The sequence below is a fragment of the Camelus dromedarius genome, chromosome 9 (assembly GCF_036321535.1).
Source record: "Camelus dromedarius isolate mCamDro1 chromosome 9, mCamDro1.pat, whole genome shotgun sequence".
Taxonomy (NCBI): Eukaryota; Metazoa; Chordata; class Mammalia; order Artiodactyla; family Camelidae; genus Camelus; species Camelus dromedarius.
Window position 1 is genome coordinate 68,154,651 of NC_087444.1, and position 18,821 is coordinate 68,173,471.

The following is an 18,821-nucleotide window of genomic DNA, read 5'->3' on the forward strand; positions in this document are numbered from 1 at the left end:
GGCACTCTTTTTTTTTGATCTCTTGAATTTTTTTATTTTTCAACACTGTTTACTTAAACATTATTTACTTTCAAAAAGTGACTCTCCACAGATTTTCCTTAGGACTCTAATTCCTAGCATCATTCCTAGTAGGCAGCCCCTGGCCCAACATGCTCCTCTCAGGGCTAGGTCTGCCATGGTGTCCTGGCCTGCCTGCCTCTCTTCAGAAGACTGAGTGGGAGGGAAGCAGACACACCCTGGAATCCCAGAAAGTGCTGTTTATTTTGCAAACAATTTTATTGAAATGTGCCAAGAGTACATGGGCAGCACAAATATATGAACAGGAAAAAAAAAATCACATGTACAGTAATTTTTAAAAAGTGAAGGTTAATCTTGGGAGATGCCAGTTCCCCTTCCCCTCCCCCTTCAGACTTCCAGGATTTCCATTATGGTTAAGCTTCTACTAACCTAGCATTAAAAAAAAGGAATACAGGACATTTGCAAAAAAAAAAAAAAAAAAAAAAAAAAGGGGGGGAAAAACAGCATAAAGGAAAGAAAATGTTTTCCTGCTCAGATGGGACTCTTCATAGGCACCTAATTAGGAGGCGTGCTGAGCGGTGGAGAAACACAACTTCAGGGTGTAAGGGTATGGCCCATCTGCAAAAGAGGAGAGAGGTGTGATTGGGCCCCTCACTGGAGGTTCCCCCCACCCAGTTCCTCTGGTTTTGCCCAGCTCCGTTTTTCCGCAGTTCAATTGCAAGGGGCTAACTGGTCACTGCCAGTTTTGTTTTGAGATTCAAAACCAAGCCAAATACACAAGGCTTTTCTCCTTCTCTTTCTCCGGTCCCCCCGGAGGATCCCATTTAGGCCTGCCCAGGAACCGGGTGGGCAAATGTTACCTGCTGGCTAGTACAGCCCCCTTCCTGGGTACTATGTGAGCCGGCCTCTGACGCACAGAGAATGTCAGCTCCCAGGAGGACAAGCCTGAGCAACTCCCAAGCTGGCAGAGTGGGTGGCACAAGCAGCCAGCCTGGCCCTCCCATGGCTCTCCTGGCAACCAGGTCCCACCTGCCTGTGTCAGCTACAATGAGGAAACCTCTGGGGCCCTATCTTGATGGCAGGAAGGATGGCTCTAGCTTAAAGCAAGCCAACCTATCAGGCCACAACGGGGGTGACCGCAGGACACACAGATACTCACTTGGGTTTTTCATCTGGTAATGGTTCAGGAAGCCCAGAGTCTCCAGGGCATCGCTCTTGGACTCCCATTCCAGCAGCCCAGAAGAGCTGCGCTCACCTGATGGGAAAACAAAGGTTTTAGATTGATCTGGGCAGGAACCAGGGAGCCGCCCATCTATAATTCAGGAATAGGGGAGGAGGGCAGGGAAGCTGACTGCTCACTTTTGCCTGTGAACACTTTCACAGAAGATGGCCGCTTCACTCCCAGCTCATCACAGATCTGCAACACAGACAATGAGTGAGTGCCGCGTGGCGGAATGCAGACTACAACTGAGTGGGTTTTTCTGGACAGCTTCTAAACTTTTATCACACACTCTAAGGTGTCCCTGTGACCCCCCAGAAGGTTGAGAAGCATCACTTGTAACTATTATATTGTTAAAACCCAGGAAACTGCTTTTTACATTTCTTCAGCTGTTATTTGGGTGTTGTGTTGGCCCTGGGTAAATGTTTACTGAACCCAGGAGCAACATCTCAGGTCAGACTAAGGCCCAAAGTCCAACTCTGCAGTCAGACTTCCTCCCCTCCCCCAGGCTGCCCTGGTTCCCTCCAACAGCACCTTAACAGGACCCTCCCTTCTAATGTTATCTAGGCACCAGAGGGCTTGACAGCACTGATGCTTTGAGACTGGACTCCAATTACCATCCTATCACCAAGACAGAGAGGAGGAAATCTTCCACAACAAATGAGCAGCCATCCTAGCTTGTCAAAAATGCAGGCTGCATGGCAAATGCCACTGCTGCTAGAAGCACGGGGCCATTCTGAGCCTGACTCGATCCCTGCTGTGTCCCTAGCACCCAGCTCAGGGCCAGCAGAGCAGACGCTCAATAGCTATTTCTTACAAACTAAACTGAATGGCTTCCTCAGATGGCTGCGCTGAGGGAGGGACTCCGTGGCACTTACCTCGAAGAAATTCTCTTCAGTCACCTCCAGAGGGGCATTGAAGAAGTGCAGCACGTTGCTAGGGTGCTGGATGCGGTTCTTGGCTGCCTGCTCTGGAGTGGAGAACCGGTTGTTCCTCGATTCACTGAAGTCTTTGTAACTGGAGGACCCGTCTTCTAGCCCGTATGACTGACCGGGCATGATGGCTGGTTGCTTGGAGACACTGTAGGAGGGAAGGGGAGCCCTCCATCAGACCCCCAGCTGTCCCCCACACCATGGTGGCCGCCTCTCTTGATAGCACTGTAGGCCTCGGGGAGGGGAGCATCTGCTCCAAAGCTGAGGACAGACCGACACTTTCTCCCACTGCTTCAGAAAAGCACCAGGGAGCACACCCACCACACCCAACACCAGCCTGGACAAGCTCCTGGCAGCACCGTGCTCCTCTGCTGAAACCTGTCCTAAGTGGGCCCCCTTCCCCTCACCTTCTCTCCTCAGTCCCTCTCCAACCCGCCCGAGCCCACAGAGACCGGGCACCTACCAGACATTCAGCCTCTGCCCAAACATGAAGTTGTTGTTGAGGTGGGTGATGGCCCGGTCCACAGCATAGCCGTCAGCCATCTCCACCATGGCGGCCCCTGGCTTGCTTTTCATGAATTTCACCTTGAGGAGAGCAGCCGTGGTCAGTACCACTGCCCAGCTGCCAGAGACCTCTCCTCCTGCCCCTTCTAAGTGAGTTAAAAGCAAGTGAACTCCTGCTCTGGATCTAGGCTTCCATGTCCTCACTTCTGAATAGGGAATCAGAAGAAAAGAGAAGCTTGCATGGCTCACAGCAAGTGCTCAGCCCATGTCGGGCAGCAGAGATGAGGTAGTGCTTTCCTAACTAAGACATGACCTATGAGAGGGTCATTTAATGAAGCACAACAGAAAAGCAGGTATAGTGGGGGATAAAAGCAGCTATTTCTATCAAGGTCTGTTACAGACATATATAAAGATTCTGAGTCACGATCATATGGGTTGTTATAAAAATATTAAAAAGGAGTGTCAGCTCTGAAGCCAGGCAATATAACTCTGAGTCCTGCTTCCACATAAAGGCATGCGAGCCTGGCAGAGTTATCTGCTCCCCACCACGCTTTCATTTCCCCTGCTTATCTCAAGGATTCTTCTAATAATTAAACAATTTACAACATGTAAAGTGCTTTTAACAGTGTCTGGCAGAGGAAGAACCCCTGACATGTACAAGCTGCTACTATTATTGAGCCAAGCCAGGGGCTGCAAACTCAAAGGCTTCCAGGATCCAGATGGGTATGACAGAAGCAAGAATCACCCAGTCTGAGGTGGACAATCACCAGGCAGCCCCATCCCCAAGCAAGGCAGGAAGGCCCAGTGTTGCCAAATCACTGCAAGTGTTCCAGAAAAAAACCCTTACACATATTTTACTAAGATGGGTAAAATTTATAAGTCATAATGCTTATGTTCAGTATCAGTACCTATGTGATAGTCTTGGCTCTTAAACATGGAAAATTTAAAAAACAAATCAAACAACCACATATACAGTGAAGACCAAACAAAATCTGTCTGCAGCCAGTCATCTAATTAAGCAAGTTACCCTCTCTGGACCAGCCTGCTCCTAAAGAGGCTCCTTTCCCATCCTGGCTCACTGGGGGCCAGAAGGTCAAGGCGTCCCCCGGGCCTGCCAGGTCTACAAGGAAAGCAGTGGACCTAGCGGCAGCTCACCTTCTCCACATTGCCATACAAGCAGAAGACATTGAAGACCCGGTCACAGTTCATCTTAGATTGATCCAAGCCATAGACCATGAGCACAGGGCTGTCGGCGTGGGGGCCATACTCGGGTGGTGGGGGAGGGGGTGGGGGGTGCCCATACTGGGGGCCGTAGCGACTTGGGCCCCGGCGGTGACCCCCCACTGGTGGGCCCATCCTTCTCCCTTCGTAGTGAGGTGGGGGGGGCCCGTAGCCCTCATCATGGTAATGGCTGTGGTACCCACCGTGGGGCCCTCCTGGGGGGTGGGAAGGAAAGAGAGGGAGGACGGGTGAGAATTTGCGCGTCGGACGGCGGGCAGGGGCACATGAGCCACGGGAGTCCACGGAGGGGAACCCCCTGCCCTCACCATATTCTGCGGGGTGATCTCCCAGGAGAGGGGGCTGCCTCTGGCGTTTGTTAGGGTTGCTGCCAGGGTCACCTGTAGACAGAGAATATAGTTAGAGCCTAGCCTGGAAAAAGGGGCATCTCTCTCCCTCCTGACTAGAAGCTAATCTCAATGTCCCTCAACGTCTGCAAGCCCAGGAACTGGCCCTTCCTTCCTCACAAGAGCTGCTGGGGCCTCCTTCCTGTGGCCAGACCCAGGGTGGGCATGAAGCCCAAGCTTCAAGGCTGGAATTTCCTGGTCTCCCCCCACCCATTCCAAGCAGGCTGCTTTCTGTTCTCTGAAGGATGAGGCCTGATTCTGGGCCTCTCACCTTGCCTGGGCTCTGGCAGGAAGCCCAGCTTTTGGGCGCTTCGGGCAACTTGCAGCTACTATGGAAGCTGATATGGGGACCAGGGACAGCTTTCTAAAATAACTCCCAATGAAAGGAGAGGATTTAACAGGCAGAAAGTGACCTCGGGAAGGGCAGAAAGATAAAACTGGGTCCACGAAGCCCCAAGGTTCTAGGAAGTCTAGGCCCTACTCTCTAGGTCTCTTCTTTCTCAGTCCCGGTCCCAATCACCCTCCCATCCAGACGTCCAACCCGAGGAGAGGGACTGTAGGAGAGGACAAACAGGGCAACATCAGAATCCGTTCAAATGAGCAGTCATGTACAAGGCATCAACATTCTCAGACCCGGACAATGGCGCAGATCCACCCCCGCCCCGACCCCAGCTGCAGTGCAGAAATCGCTACCATTAACTTAGCACTTGAGTGGCAGACACTGTGCTAAGCACTTTACAGACAGACATCACCGGTTCTTAAAATTCCTCACAACAACCCTATGAGGTAGGTACTATTTCACCCCGTTTTACAGATAAGAAAACTGAACAGTTAACTTTCAACTGAGCCGTTAAAAGACACTTTGGCCCAAGGTCACAGAGCAAGTTAGCGGCTGAGCCGAGATTTGAACCCAGGCCTGGCTGACTCCAAAACTCAGGGCTCAGGAACAATGCCCTTTCCTGCCACCCGGCCTGGGTTTTGTTTTTCAACAGTCATTACAAAGATGGAAAAGGGCTACTTACAGCAGAAGTACAGAGTACAATGTCCATTTGTCACAAAAAACAAATCTGTATTTTCTCTTACCATTGGACGCTTCAACAGTGAGTTAGCACAGTTCTGAAAGATGGCGTCCCATCAAACATACACTGCGACCCTGCATCACATGGTTTTACAGTCATAAATACAAGTCACGGTACACATCCGCTACAACTTTTTTTTTAATTGCTTTAAAAGTCAATGCTTTGATTAAATCAAAATGGCTCACAGATGTTCTGTCCTCAGAAGATATCAGAAAAGTGGAAAATAAACGTGTATGCAGTGGGTAGTGTCCCTCCGTGTTGTCACCTCCTCACATTGTGTGCTGCAGTGCGGTGCTTCTGGCTGTGTAGCGCTCCGTGTGCGTGTCTCCTGGTTATGAGGTGTGCCAGTGGCCCCACTATGCCCGCACTTTTGGCCTTGGGAGCGCGCCCAGTTACCCGCCAGCCGGTAACTGTGTACCTCTGAGCTGTTTGGCTGTCTGGTTTTAGGTCTGTTTTGGTTTTTTGATTTTGTTGTTGTTGTTGCTGTGGTTTTGTTTTGGTTTTTTTTTTTTTGGTTTCTGATCTCCAGTTGGTGCAGATTATGTTGGCAGCCGGTGACTGCAGAAAAAATAAAAATATCAAAACAGAAAAAAAAAAAAAAAAAAAGGCCCTCCCCAAAGCAAAGGACTTAAAAACAAAGAACAAAAAAACCAAACCCACATGGCGAGGAATGGAGAGGATCCTATTGTCTTGGAGGCCCATGGAATCTACTTCAGTCTATGAAACGTTCTCCGAAAAGAGCGCCGCTGGCTGGCTGGGAGAGCTCTGTTCTCTGTGTTTCCTACTTCTGTGTACATTTTCGGGTTCAAGTTTGCTTGGATTTTGACTTTTTTTTTAATGTTTAATAAGAAAGCAGTGTCTGCTGCCATGTTGCGTCTCTTTCTCTCTTTGTCTCTGTCTGCCTCTGTCTCTGTGCTTGTAGTTGTTCCTTGGAGCGCGGTGTGGTGTTCTTGATGTAGTGAGCTCAAGTCTGCGGCTGTTTCTGGGGACGTGGTGGAGGCTGCATGTTCTGTTCTCTCCAGGAAGAGCTAGTGGTTTCTACCCTGTGTGTTGGTGACCAATGTGCAGAGGCAGAGCCGCTGAAGTCTGGTTCCCAAGGGGGTGGCGAAGCACCGCCCTCACTCCAGGTCACCTCATCAGCTCTCGTTTTTTGACCCCCAGCCCGGGGGCAGCCAAAGCTGAGAGGCATCAAAACCAATGCATAGCCAGCCCCTGCACTAGCCCCTGCCGGTCTGCACATCTTCTATTTATGTTCCTTGGAGAAGAAATGGTTGGTTGCCATGTTTCTGTTAGCAGTCATGTAATGCCATTGCCCGCTCTGGTACATTCACTGGTCACCAATTTGCCTCTGACCTCTGGAGGGGGCAGCCAGCCCCACAGCGCCCATTTTGAGGGTCCTGGGTAAGAGTCTAGCCCACCCTGCCCACTGCTTCCCAGCTGCAAGGGTGAGCAAGACAGGCCTGCCTAGGAACGGGAGGCCTCTGGCTTCCCAGGGCCTGTGAGATGTCATCAACCAGCCTCCTCCCTCAGCCCATGGCCTAGTCCGACGTATCAGACCAAGACAGAAACAGAGATGGACGGTCTTGCTGAGGGGGTGCCGCTGTTTTTCAAAGGCAATCCTCCACCTCTCCCTCCTATCCAAGGCAAACCATTCTTGACAGGTTCTAGGAAGAGGGCTGTCCATTTGGGCCCCCTGCAGAGAAGATGCATCCCCTCTACAAGTGAGGTGAGGCTTGTCCGCCCTGTCGCAATCCAGGGTGTCTCACCTCCACAAGGTCAACTTGCTCAAAGGCTCTGCTGCAAGGGCCCGGGAGCCCTCATCACCTCCCCAACCTGTCCCCGCAAACAAGCAGCCCCTCTCAATAGTGGAGAGCAAACGGACCACACCTGGCCCAGTGAGAACGGAGAGTCAGTGACCCTAAGCAGGCTCCTAGAATGGAAGCAGCAAAACCCTTCTGGGAGCTGCTACTGGTTTAGAAGCCATCGCCACGCCCTGTGCTCAGTGAGGCCCGGCTCCCCACCCCACCCAGACCTCTGCCTTGATGGTGCACCCTCGGCCGCAAAGGGGGCCACAAGCAGCAGCTGGGACCTACTGAGGCCCCTCATTCACCCTCTCCCACTGGAGTGTCTTTTCCGAGAGCTGACCCCAAGGCCCTCCCATGTCCACAGGGAGCCCAATGGCATTACATAACCCTGATCCCAGGTCTATGAACTGCACTAGTCAAGTGAAGGCAAGGCGGGTGGGTGTGTTTAGAACAAAGTGGCCGTCAGGATTACCTTGTCCACTGAGGTTGGGGTTTGTATAGTCCCAAGTATCCTGATCGTTCTTGAACACGTTCAAGCGTGTAGGCTGCAGGGACAAGACAAAGCTTGAGATCAGCCAGGCCCTAGGCTCCCCTGGGAAGCTGACAAGAGGCAGCCATTTCCCAGACCCACCTTCGCATATTCGATCTTCAGAGTGCAACAGCCCGAGTAGATGTCAGCCCCATTGAGTGAGGCCTTGGCCCGCTGAGCACTCTGCACAGAATCAAATGTGAGTAAAGTTAAGGAAAGTCTTATCCCAAAAGCTCTCTGCAAAGAGCTTCTAAGTTGTCCCGGAGAGGGATGAGGGTGGAAAGGTAGCACCCAAAAACTGTTCCAGGTGGGCTCCAGGATTAGTTCACTGACCACAGCCACTCCTATGTAGACAGCTGGAGTGCTGCCCTGGGTGAGCAGGCACTGGCCAGAGATCCCCCGTGACCTGTACTCCCACTGCCACCAGCACAGGGGTGGCAGGCACCTTCTCCTTTAGCCTGATCCTCTCCCTCTCATGCTGTGTAAGCCTGAACTGAGATGTCAACGAGATTATACTCCTGCCCCAATAATCCACCAGTGGCTTCCCACTGCACTCTGACCCAAGCTTCACCCCACATCCAGGACGCTCTACCAATCCCTCCCAACGTCTTAAACCTCTCCCCTAGTCAACTACTCTTCAGTTGTCAGGATGTCTGCTTTCTCCAACACTAAGATCCTGCTCATCTAAGGACCTTACCTTTGCAGAGGCGGGTTCCTCAGCCTGAATATGTCCCTAGTTTCTCATGGAAACAGAGTATCACCTCCTCAGAAATGGTCCCAGATCCCCTGTAAACTCCATACCCCGTATCTCCAAGTGCCGTTCTTTCCCTTCACTTTAACTCTGCACTTTCACACCACAGTTGACCCTTGAACACAAGGTGTTACCTGTGCGCATGTTTATTAGGGGTGCCAACCCTCTGTGCAGTTGAAAAATCCAAGTATTCAAACAACCACAGATGGTATAGCACTGTACTACATATTTAGAAAGTGAAATCCAGGTGTTAAATGGACCATGAAATTCAAATCCATCTTGTTCAAGGGTCAACTGTTTACGTTTGATTAGTTGTTTATTAACCATCCTTCCCATCATGCCATGGGCTCTATGAAGACACCTGGCATGTGGCAGGCATTCAACAGACACATGCTGGTTCAAAGTATGGACCCAGCTGAACCCCGTGACACCCCACCCCAAATAAAACTCATTTCCCAGCAAAGGATATTCCACCATGGCCTGGACTCCATTCTTCCGGAAAATGACAATTCTCTGAACAGGGCCACAAGGATTACAGATAGTGTAAAGAACATCCTGTGAAAGCAAAGATGGACAAGATGAAGGAGCACTTGCAGGCCAGACTGGCTCAGGGAAAAAAGGAAGGAGGGGATTTCATAGAAGAACCCAAATACCCATTGGCACGCACCGTTGTAATGGAATAGATGGGGTTCAGGATGGTAAAGAGAAGTACGCTGTTGACGCTCCGGGAGTCATCAGAGTCCCCGGGGCGGGAGATCTTCTGGCTGGTAGAGTAATTGACAAAAGCTGGGTGGCCAGCAATGTAGATCTGGTTGTCAGCTGCGTAGTTCACAGCGTTGCAAGCCCCCAACACATCTTCAAACTCCACCAATGCTTGTCTCTTTTTAGGCATTACCACCACATAGCTGGCAGAGAGAACACGGATTGCAGTCTTCTCAGGGTGATGAAAACAAGAGTCAGAGGGCAGCCTCAGTCTTCTGTGAGCTGACCCCTCTCTGGCCTCTGGACTTCTCTGTGCCCTAACATGGTTTCCTGACCTGAACACCCCTTGCCGTAAGTAGCACAACAGGCAAAAGAGGTGTGTGCAGCTTTGGCCTCACCTTCTTTGGGAAGCCTTCCTCTCCAAGCCCTCACCTGAGTCATAAGCCTCCCCCAGACTCCTGGGTTCCCCTATCACAGTGCTGACCACTCTGAGCAGGCAACTGTCTGAGAGGAGTTAGAGCAGTTCTGTTCACTACTGTATTCTCATTACCCAGTGTATGTCAAATACTCAAAACTACAAGGCAGAGAAAGAAAGGAAGGAGGAAAAAAAACCACAGAACTTCCTGTAACTGACCCAAAGTACGATGGCTAACCCTAGGAGTAGAGGAGCCCCAGGACCTAGCTAAGGGATCCCAGACCGAAATGGCCAAATCATTTCCAACAAGAAATCCAGTGACACACAGGACACCAAGGAGTTGAACACCCAACCCCTGACCTCTAAGCTGAATACCTGATGGGTCCAAATTCCTGCAAGGCCTCCACAAGGTCAGCTTCCACCACGCCGTCAATCAGGCCCCTGATGTGGACAACTGGGGAGGCAGGGGTTTTGTGCGGGTCATCGTAGTTCTCCTAAGGAAAGGAAGCAAAAGCAAGATCTCATCGTCTGCTGTAGAAGATAGTGGCCCACTGGCCTCTGTGCTGTTGAGAACCCAGTCAGATAAAATACCTGAGTGTCACCCAGGAAGGACATACAGGGCAGCAATTCAATCATTCACCCCCAAAAGACTCTGGGCTAGCGGAGCAGAGGACCAGGCAAGTCCCATCTTACATTTCTCTTCCCACTGGTCAAGAAAATGTGGGAAAAGAGTGGCTTGGAGGGGATACCACTGGCAGTGAGGGCTCAAACAATTCTCTGCTGCAGTCCGAACCAGGACATTCCCTTTGCAAACACCCCAGCTTCTTTGCCCTTCCCCTAGTGGAGGAAGCTACCATCACCGCCCAACCAAGCACTGCTGCTCCCACCACTCATACCCCAGGTCTAGCAGGTGCCTCAGAAGCTGTGGCAGCCAGGACAGTCTTGACTGCCTCCAGTCTTCAATTACCTTCCCACCAAAATCTGTGTTGGAAAAACACTACTTAGGTCAGACTTAAAGAAAAACTAAGCAAGGAAAATCTTTCAGAAAAAAACAGAAACTCCAACCCGTATCACTAAAAACCAAGACAGTTCTCTTCTCAGGGGAACTATCTTTCCACCCACAGACAGCAGCCTCTGGGAATCAAGAGGAAAGTAAACTTTCTCAACCTCTCATGGGCTCTGAGCCCAGCCTACAGACTGAGAACCGCCAGGCAGAAGACCATGGTGGGGGGCAGAGTTGGATTCTATTTCAGAAATGAACCACACAAACCACACGGGGCACATCTGCCTGATGGTTACCAGCTCAGTGATCTGGAGTTCCACAGCCCTGAGTTGTAATCCCAGCCCCTTCTGGCACTAGCTATATGACCTAAACGATTCTACCTCACCTCTGTAAGTAGGGAATAACATCATTCCCCATCTCATACAGGAGTATTAATTCAGTTAAAATACTTTTAAGATGCGTGCAACAAGGCCTGGCATGGATTAAAATGGCAATAAATCAGTTACAGAGCGCGGCTAAACCCTGAAAAACTCTGCAAATGGCTTAACAGGAAAGGACTTCGGGAACCTTCAGGGAGGAGGGAATGGGCTCCAAGCCAGAAGTATCAACTGGTAGTCTCTTCGGTGTAGGAGACTAAAGAGGCTGAATCCCTTCCAAGATACCCACCCCCTGGGAACATTTTGGTTCATCAAACCGACTGCACCCAATTAACCCCCGGAAATGGTAAGCAAACTTGTGATGACTCCCAAGCTTGGCTCAATCTCCAAACAGATAAAAAACCCTTTCACAAGACTTTCTTCCGGTTTTCAATGCCCACAAAAATGGGGGACTAGTCTGGCGAAGTATCTTCAAGTAAAACAATTTCTGTATTGAAACAAACCATGACGCTACGATTTAACAGCGATCGAACAAAATTCCCCACTCAGGGGCGGAAAAGGCCACCACCCACCCGTTCCCGCTCACGCGGTGCCCCCCCCAAGGCCAACCGCCCACGAGGCCCGGGCAGGAGAAGTGCGCCTGCGCATGGGGCCAGAGAAGAAAACGAGAAGGGAAAAATGCCCGGCCGCGTGCCCGGCCCCCACTTGCAGCCCGCGGCGCCTGCGCAGTGCGCCACCCGCAGCGCGAGCAGTTTCCTTCGCCCCCCCCAACACCCGGCTCTGAGTAGCGCGCACGCGCAAATGCCTGTCCTCGCGCAAACCCCGCCATTTGCCCAACGCCTGCCCCTCCTCCACCCCGTCCAAGACGCAAGGGCCTGGGCGCGTGCGCACAGGCCCCCATACCCAAAATAAATACCCTCAAGGTGGAAAATTTCCCCTCCCTTCCCAGCCGTCTCCAGCGCCTAGGGCCCTGGCCTCACCCCGCCGCCGCCGCCCGCCGCCCCGGCTCCTCCACCGCCGCCGCCACCGCCTCCATGCTGGTCGCCGGCGTTGTCAGTCTTGAGCCGCTTAGGGGCCCGGCCGCCCTCGCTGCCGCCGCCGTAGTAGCGGCCACCGCCGCCTCCGCCGCCCGCCGCCGCCATCTTCACCATCGCTCCGGACCGCCTCCGCTGCTCGTCCGGCTGCTGCCTCTGCTCCAGCCGCCGACGCCGCTTCTCCGCCCGGGGCAGCAGCCTCCGCGACATGGCGGCGCAGAACCCGCCTCCCCCCGCCTCTCATTGGGGGAGGGACACGCCCGTCACCCGCCGCCCCCACCCGATAGGGGGAGCCACTGGTCCCGCCGCGGGGGGAGGGGAAGCCTCCGCACGCCTTGCACGCCTATTGGGTAAAGTCCACGCCGTTCTGCGGGAGTGCCCGCCCTCGTTTGTCTGGGACACTTCTTATAGGCGAGCGCTTTCTGCCAGTCATTTCGCCAATCCCGCCGCTTTAAAATAAACTGCAACTTGATAGGTCGGATTTCTGGCACTGCCTGGCCCCCTTAGGAGTAACTGATTGGAGCGGCTCTCCCCACTGTCCTGAAAACCCTGCCTCCTTCCCACTTTCATTGGTTTTCTCGCTAACCCATCAAACCGAAAGCCCTTAGTCTTCCAGTCATAGCGACTACCTTCCGGCGCTTCTAGGCAAGAAGACAAGGAAGCCCCTCCCCTCTGGCTTTCTACACTGGTTACTGCAGATGTCCATCCTCTGCATCTCCACTCGATTAGTCAATGGAGAGTGGAAAGAGTCCTCTCTCCAGACGGTAAGACCACTGGTTGTCCTTGATTGGCTGAAAAAGGGGAGCCCCTCCCAGGCCCGTTGGCGCTCTTTGGCGCAGCCTAGCAAAGGATCGGAGGCTAAAACGCATGCGCGAATATGCTTTAAGGCGCCTCCGGAGGCGGGGCGATCCTCTGAAGGAGCGAAGGCCTACAGTACCCTGAGATTTGTTGAGTAACTGCAGTGAGCAGCGCCCGAAGGGTAGACTAAGTTAGAGGGGTAACTACCAGTGCAGCTCTGTCCCCACCATTATATCCTATTCCTCTCCATCTCTAACCTTCACAATACCAGAGGAATTTTTCTTTTAACCCAGGCGGACCCTTTCCCTCACTACAAAACCATTCGCTGCTGCCGACTATCTTCTGACCCTTTCCAGTTCACGAGCGTCCTTTCACCACTCCATCTCTAAATTCAGCCACAATAACTCCTTTGAGTTTGCAGAAAGGGAAGGATCTTTCGCGCACCTCTCAATCTTTGCCCAGGCAGGCCCTTCCACCCAGAATACTTTTTTCACTACCCCTCCTGGCCGGAACTAAGGAATAAATTTCTCTCGTCCGTGCTCAGTTCACTGAAAAGCATTCCTGGTCCCTACCAGCCCTGACACTCCGGGTTCCCCCATGATAACCCCTGATCACTCAACCAATGGTTTTCACGCGACAGCCCTTACTACCCTGGGTTGTCACAGTTTGGTAACTGTCTCTTCCCGTAGCATGGAAGTCCTGGGTGGGCAAGGGAGCGGTAGTCCCTGTCTAGGCCTTAGTGAGATTGACAAGCTCCCGGCACAGTGCGAGCACTCTGTATGTAAAGGAGAGTAGTATGGTGTTCTAAGTTTCCGGCGGGCCCTTGTTCCCGTCAAGGCGGGTACGCCCACTCCACCCAGAACATCCTCAGTCTCTAGGGTCCAACGACCCCCAATAGCCAGAACCTGGGAGCGGGGCCAGGGGCTGACGTAGGATCCCGCCCTAAGGGCTCTAACGTTACGGGGCAGCCTGCTGGGGGCACGCTGCGTTTAAAAAGTGAAGAGAGTCGTGGGAAATGCGGGGGATGCCCCCGAGATGCTCTGGGAACCTTTCCACTCGGGTGAAAAGGGATTCCTGAGATAGAAGTCCTCGTGGAAACTAAGTTTGAAGTGGGGTCAGTGGCACTAAGAGAATGGGACTGGCCTGGTAGGTCCGCGGGTTTGGGGAGATAAGAAAGTTAAGGGTGGGCTGATAGAGATCTAAATCAGCTCTCCATTAGCCGGAGAAGGTCCAAAGAGGGCAGCAGAGCGGAGACTGGAGGTCGGCGCAGCGCCTCCAACACGTGATCGGTGCGACAGTCGCAAGGCGGGGCGGGTCCCACTGAAGGGCGGGGTCGCGAGGTCCGGACGTCAGAGAAATGCGGTGGGGGGAGGGGAAGAGAGGGGCCCCTCCCCTCCCCGCCCCCGCGCCCGGCCCCGACGCCCCTCGCGCCGGCGCGAGCCGACAGGACGCGGCGGAACCGTCTCCCGCGCTGCACGTTCCGGGCCGCTTACCTGCCCAAGCACGCCCAAGGCGGGCGACCGGGCGGCCCCGTTATCTGCACCTCAGTGCTCCCGGCCTCAGCCCCTCCCCCCACTCCTTGCGCTCCGGCCGCGGCGGCGGCGGCGGGGCGGCGCCTCCTGAGGATCACCCCCCACCCCGCACCCCTCCCCAGCCTCTCGCCCCCAGCCCCTACCAGTTCGGCGGCGAGCCTGGCCGGCCGTCCGAGATCGAAAAGAGAGCAGACACTGGGAAGTTTTGGGGGAGGGAGGGGCGGGCCTTAAAGGGACCACGACCTCTTTCCAGCCCGGAAAAAAAATGTAGGGGGGTGTTGGGGGTAGACCGAGAGTTGCTCCGCGTTTGAATGGAGGAGACCACGCGAAAAAGGAATGAGTAGACTCCGCGTCCCTTTTCCCTAAACCCCCTCCACACCCGCCCCCATCCTTCTCAGAAAGTCGCGCAGTTGTTTGGGAATCATACCTCATTACTCCTGGTCGGCCAAGTGTTCTGTCGGTTGAGGTAAATGTTGGGCTGCACATTGTTTAGATGGAGAAATGGGCTCAGGGGACGCAAGCGACCAACCCAGGATCCCACAGCTTTTAAGTGGCATAGCAGGATTCCTCTGCCACCAAAGACTCATAACCAATGCACTGCTGTACCTGTTATGGTTATGGCAGCTGCAATATCCCTTGGAAGTGAGCATGGGCCGTGGGGTCAGACTGCCAGCGTTCAAATATGGAGGCTTCACCTACTAGTTCTGTGGCCTTGGGAAAGTGAGTTGCCATCCTGGAGCCTGTTTCCTCATCCAGTAGGAGGTTGGTAATAGCACATTCCTCGCTGGCTGGTCTCGAGAGGTACTGAGAATGTCCGGAAGCAGAGGGGAACCCCAGGTCTACCTCTGTTTCACAGATGGGGTACAGTTGAGGCCCAGAGACGGGAAAGACCGGCTGAAATTCACCACAGCTGGGCAGCCTCTGAAAAAGCGAGTCCTTCCCTCCTTAAGCATAATCTGACCATTGTGGGCCCAACTAAATCCATCCCTAAGCCTTTCTACTTGTTCTCTACCTGGCAAAAACACTGGTTTTCCTTCTGCTCATCAAATACTCAAAGCTCATTCCTGACATTGCACTGGCTGTTTGGTCTGCCTAGAATATTCTTCTCCCAGATCTTTGGTCCTCATCACACAGACTTTGGCACAAATGTCACCTGAGCAGCCCAGTCTAATTAACCCCCATACACAGTCATAATCACAGCTTACCATATATCCCCCTCTTTGCCTTATTGCCATGTGAAAATATCTAGTTGTTTAATTTCTGTCTTCTCACTAGAATCTGGGCTCTTTGGGGGCCAGAAGTGGGAATGTTTTAACCCCTCTAAAGCCCTACCCTGGGATCATTCATTCATTCAACAGATGTTTATTTGGGGCACCTGGGATAAAATGGTGACCAAGATATGGAAAAGTTCCCTCCCTCCCTCTGGGGAGTTACAGTCCAGTGAAAGAGAGGCACAGTACCTAAGTAAAAAGTCATCAACAGGGAAAGAGGATGAGTAGTACACGAGGGCAGTTTGCTCTGCTCTAAAGGGTATTCAGGGGAAGCTTCACTGAGAAGGTGACATTTTAGCAAAGCTCAGAAGCAGGGAGAGTGGAGGACATGTGGATACTGGGGGAAGAGCATTCCAAGCAGAGGGAACAGCCAGTGCAAAGGCCCTGAGGTGAAATGTGCTCGGTGTGTCCCAGAAATTGCTGGAGGCCTTTGTGGCTGGAGTAGAGTGAGGGAGGGGGTAAACGGTAAGTAATGCCATCAAAAAAGGGGGAGAGGGCAGTCTGTGAGGGTCCTCATGGGTCATGGGGTGGACTTTGACTTTCATTCTAAGGCGAGGCCACAAGAGGGTTCCTGAGCAGGGGAGGACCCTGATCTGGCTCCAGTATCTATTTTATGTATAATAATTTGTATCTGCTAATCCCATACCCCTAATTTGTCTCCCCTCTTCTCTTGGGTAACCATAAATTTGAAAAACACTACCAATTTTTTAAACTGAAATATATTAATAAGATAACACATGGACATGGTGCAAACATCAGACAGCATAAAGCAACATATATGAACACTCTCCCTGCCTCCTCACCCCCTTTGCCCTCCCTGAGCCAACTACTGCTACCAATTCCCTGAGTGTCCTTCCAGAGCTAACTTAGATCCATACCAGCAAATACTTAAATACACTTTTTTTCACATTTCATACAAATATTTCTGCTTTTTGCCCTTGTTTTGAAGATCATTTTGTATTCATATATAAAGAGCTGCCTCATTTTGTGTTTTTGTTCCTAAACATTTTATCAGACAATATATCTAAACCAAAGCATTGCTTTAAAATTGTAATAAAATACCCTGAGATCCTGCCACTTAGCTTAACAAAGAAAACATGAACGGTCCCTCTTGAATTGCAATGCTGTCTCTGCCCTCAAACTTAACCATTCTCCTGAATTTTGTCTTTATAATGTCCTTGCTTTTTGTTATGGTTTTATGTATTTCAAAACAATCTTGTTTACTTTTCCCAGTCTGAGGCCCTAATAAAAATGGAATCATATTGTTTGTATGATATTTCTGAAACTCATCTGTGATAGTAAGAATTCATTAGTTAACTCATTCCTGTATGCTCTTTTCACAGTACGGACATACCATGATTTATTGATTCTACCAATGGTGGGCATTTGAGTGGTTCCTGAATATTTTGTTATAAAAAAAAAAAAGGCTTAGTCTCTTCTCTAGACTCCAGGGTAAAGGCTGAGTGGGATTTGGGACAGAGGTTAGCCACGACCAAAGCTGAGAAGGGCCCGTGCTGTCAGCCCACAGCTTTCCTTCCACAGAAGCCACTTCATTCCTCCATGATAATTTAGAGATACTGTGATTCCCCAGGAAGGGCCTTCTTTTATTTTATTATTTTTTTTAAATTGAAGTATAGTCAGTTACAATGTGTCAGTTTCTGGTGTACAGCATAATGTCCCAGTCTTGCATATATATACATATATTCGTTTTCATGTTCTTTTTCATTAAAGCTTATTATAAGATATTGAATATACGTCCATGTGCTATACAGAAGAAATTTTTTAAATCTATTTTTATGTAGAGAGGTTATCATTTGCAAATCTCAAACTCCCAAATTTATCCCTTCCAACCCCACTTTGCTTGGTAACCATAAGATTGTTTACCAAGTCTGTGAATCTGTTTCTGTTTTGTAGATGAGTTCATTAGTGTTCTGTTCTTTCTTTTCTTTTCTTTTCTATTTTTTTTTTTTTTTTTTTTAGATTCCACATATGAGTAATATCATATGATATCTTTCTTTCTCTTTCTGGCTTACTTCACTTAGAATGGCAATATCCAGGTCCATCCATGTTGCTGCAAATGGCATTATTTTATTATTTTTTATCACTGAGTAGTATTCCATTGTATAAATATACCACATCTTCTTTATCCAGTCATCTGTTGATGGACATTTAGGTTTCTTCCATGTCTTGGCTATTGTAAACAGTGCTCTTAAGAACACTGGGATTTATGTATCTTTTCGAATTAGAGTTCCCTCCAGATATATACTCAGGAGTGGGACTTCTGGAAGAGCCTTTTTTTAGACTCTATTGCTGCATTGATCCCTTATAGACTTCTCCCACTTTGATATTTTTAAACAAATGCTAGGAGGGAATACAGTAACCATCACTCCTTCTTGTGCTGGTTGTCTATTTCTTCTACTATAAAAGAAACAGCAAAAGAACAGAAAAAAGTTTCCTGAATGTGACACATTTCTCTAGTGTCCTAGCTCCCACTGGACACAGCCTGAAAGACCCAAGTCCTTTCTGACTTACTGGCTGGTCTCCCTAACCTACCTCCCTGATAAACAGCAGTGAATTAGAGCTGTGTGATTTTAAAAGTACAGAGAGGTGAAATTAGAAAACACAGTGAGACAGTTAGGAAGTTGAGACCTTTCTGACTCATTAATGTCAGTGCCTCAGCCATGGCCTAGATGTCCAGAAACAACAACTACACACAGTGAGTTTCACACAGTGATTTTCAAATACTTTAAAGCGAGCCTTTTTCCCCCTCTGTATTCGCACTGTAAGCATAATTATATTCCTATTACTGGTGCTGTTTATTTTGTAAGAAAGTGCTGGAGGTGACTGTGGGAAAAAAAGGAAAAAAAAATGCTGCTTTGACTCTGCTGGTGTCGTCTTCTTGTGCACGTGGGGGAGTTTTCAGTAGTAGGACGGCTGGGTACATCTTCCTTCAACATTACTGGTTAAAGCCAAATTGTTTTCCAAAGTATCTCTACCATACGTTCCCTACCAGAAGTATATGAGAGGGTGTCATTCATGTTAATGTCTGAGTAATTTTCCTTAGATGGATATCCCATAATCTGTTTTTTGGATGGCCATTGAGGTTGCTCCCAGGCTTCTGCTACCACAAATCATGCTGCAGTGACCAACCTAGTACACACGGTATTTTCCACATATGGAAATACATCTGTGGCATAAATGCCTAGAAGTGCTTTCTCAAGGGCTAT

At 50.6% G+C, this 18,821-nt stretch overlaps 1 protein-coding gene and 1 long non-coding RNA gene across 4 annotated transcripts; both read right to left on the reverse strand.

The window, feature by feature from the left end:
• Nucleotides 1–252: 252 nt before the first annotated feature.
• HNRNPL (heterogeneous nuclear ribonucleoprotein L) lies at nt 253–14,534 on the reverse strand. Of its 3 annotated transcripts, XM_064489309.1 has the most exons (13): nt 11,940–12,218; nt 9,955–10,073; nt 9,130–9,367; nt 8,930–9,017; nt 7,814–7,908; nt 7,655–7,727; nt 4,221–4,292; nt 3,829–4,109; nt 2,633–2,754; nt 2,116–2,317; nt 1,378–1,435; nt 1,178–1,273; nt 253–636 (listed from the first exon to the last, which is right to left on the reverse strand). In XM_064489309.1, the coding sequence occupies exons 1-13, from the start codon at nt 12,201–12,203 to the stop codon at nt 578–580; spliced, it is 1,767 nt and encodes a 588-aa protein (XP_064345379.1). In that variant the 5' UTR covers nt 12,204–12,218; the 3' UTR covers nt 253–577. The 3 variants fall into 3 exon arrangements, with proteins under 3 accessions (XP_064345379.1, XP_064345380.1, XP_064345378.1); XM_064489310.1 differs by lacking the exon at nt 11,940–12,218 and adding an exon at nt 14,467–14,534 and having other exon boundaries at nt 3,829–4,292; XM_064489308.1 differs by having other exon boundaries at nt 3,829–4,292.
• Nucleotides 5,795–7,648, reverse strand: LOC135322056 (uncharacterized). The gene is made up of 2 exons (XR_010382360.1): nt 6,038–7,648; nt 5,795–5,935 (listed from the first exon to the last, which is right to left on the reverse strand). It is a non-coding gene; the product is annotated as an uncharacterized LOC135322056 (long non-coding RNA).
• Nucleotides 14,535–18,821: the final 4,287 nt, after the last annotated feature.

Excerpts from the sequence above, each read along its gene's own strand:
- HNRNPL (XM_064489308.1), bottom strand. The coding sequence starts at position 12,203 with ATGTCGCGGAGGCTGCTGCCCCGGGCGGAGAAGCGGCGTCGGCGGCTG. Across the intron at positions 2,318-2,632 it reads GGGCAGAGGCTGAATGTCTG|TGTCTCCAAGCAACCAGCCA; the intron begins GTAGGTGCCCGG and ends TCCCTCCTACAG. Across the intron at positions 1,274-1,377 it reads GAAAGTGTTCACAGGCAAAA|GTGAGCGCAGCTCTTCTGGG; the intron begins GTGAGCAGTCAG and ends TTTTCCCATCAG.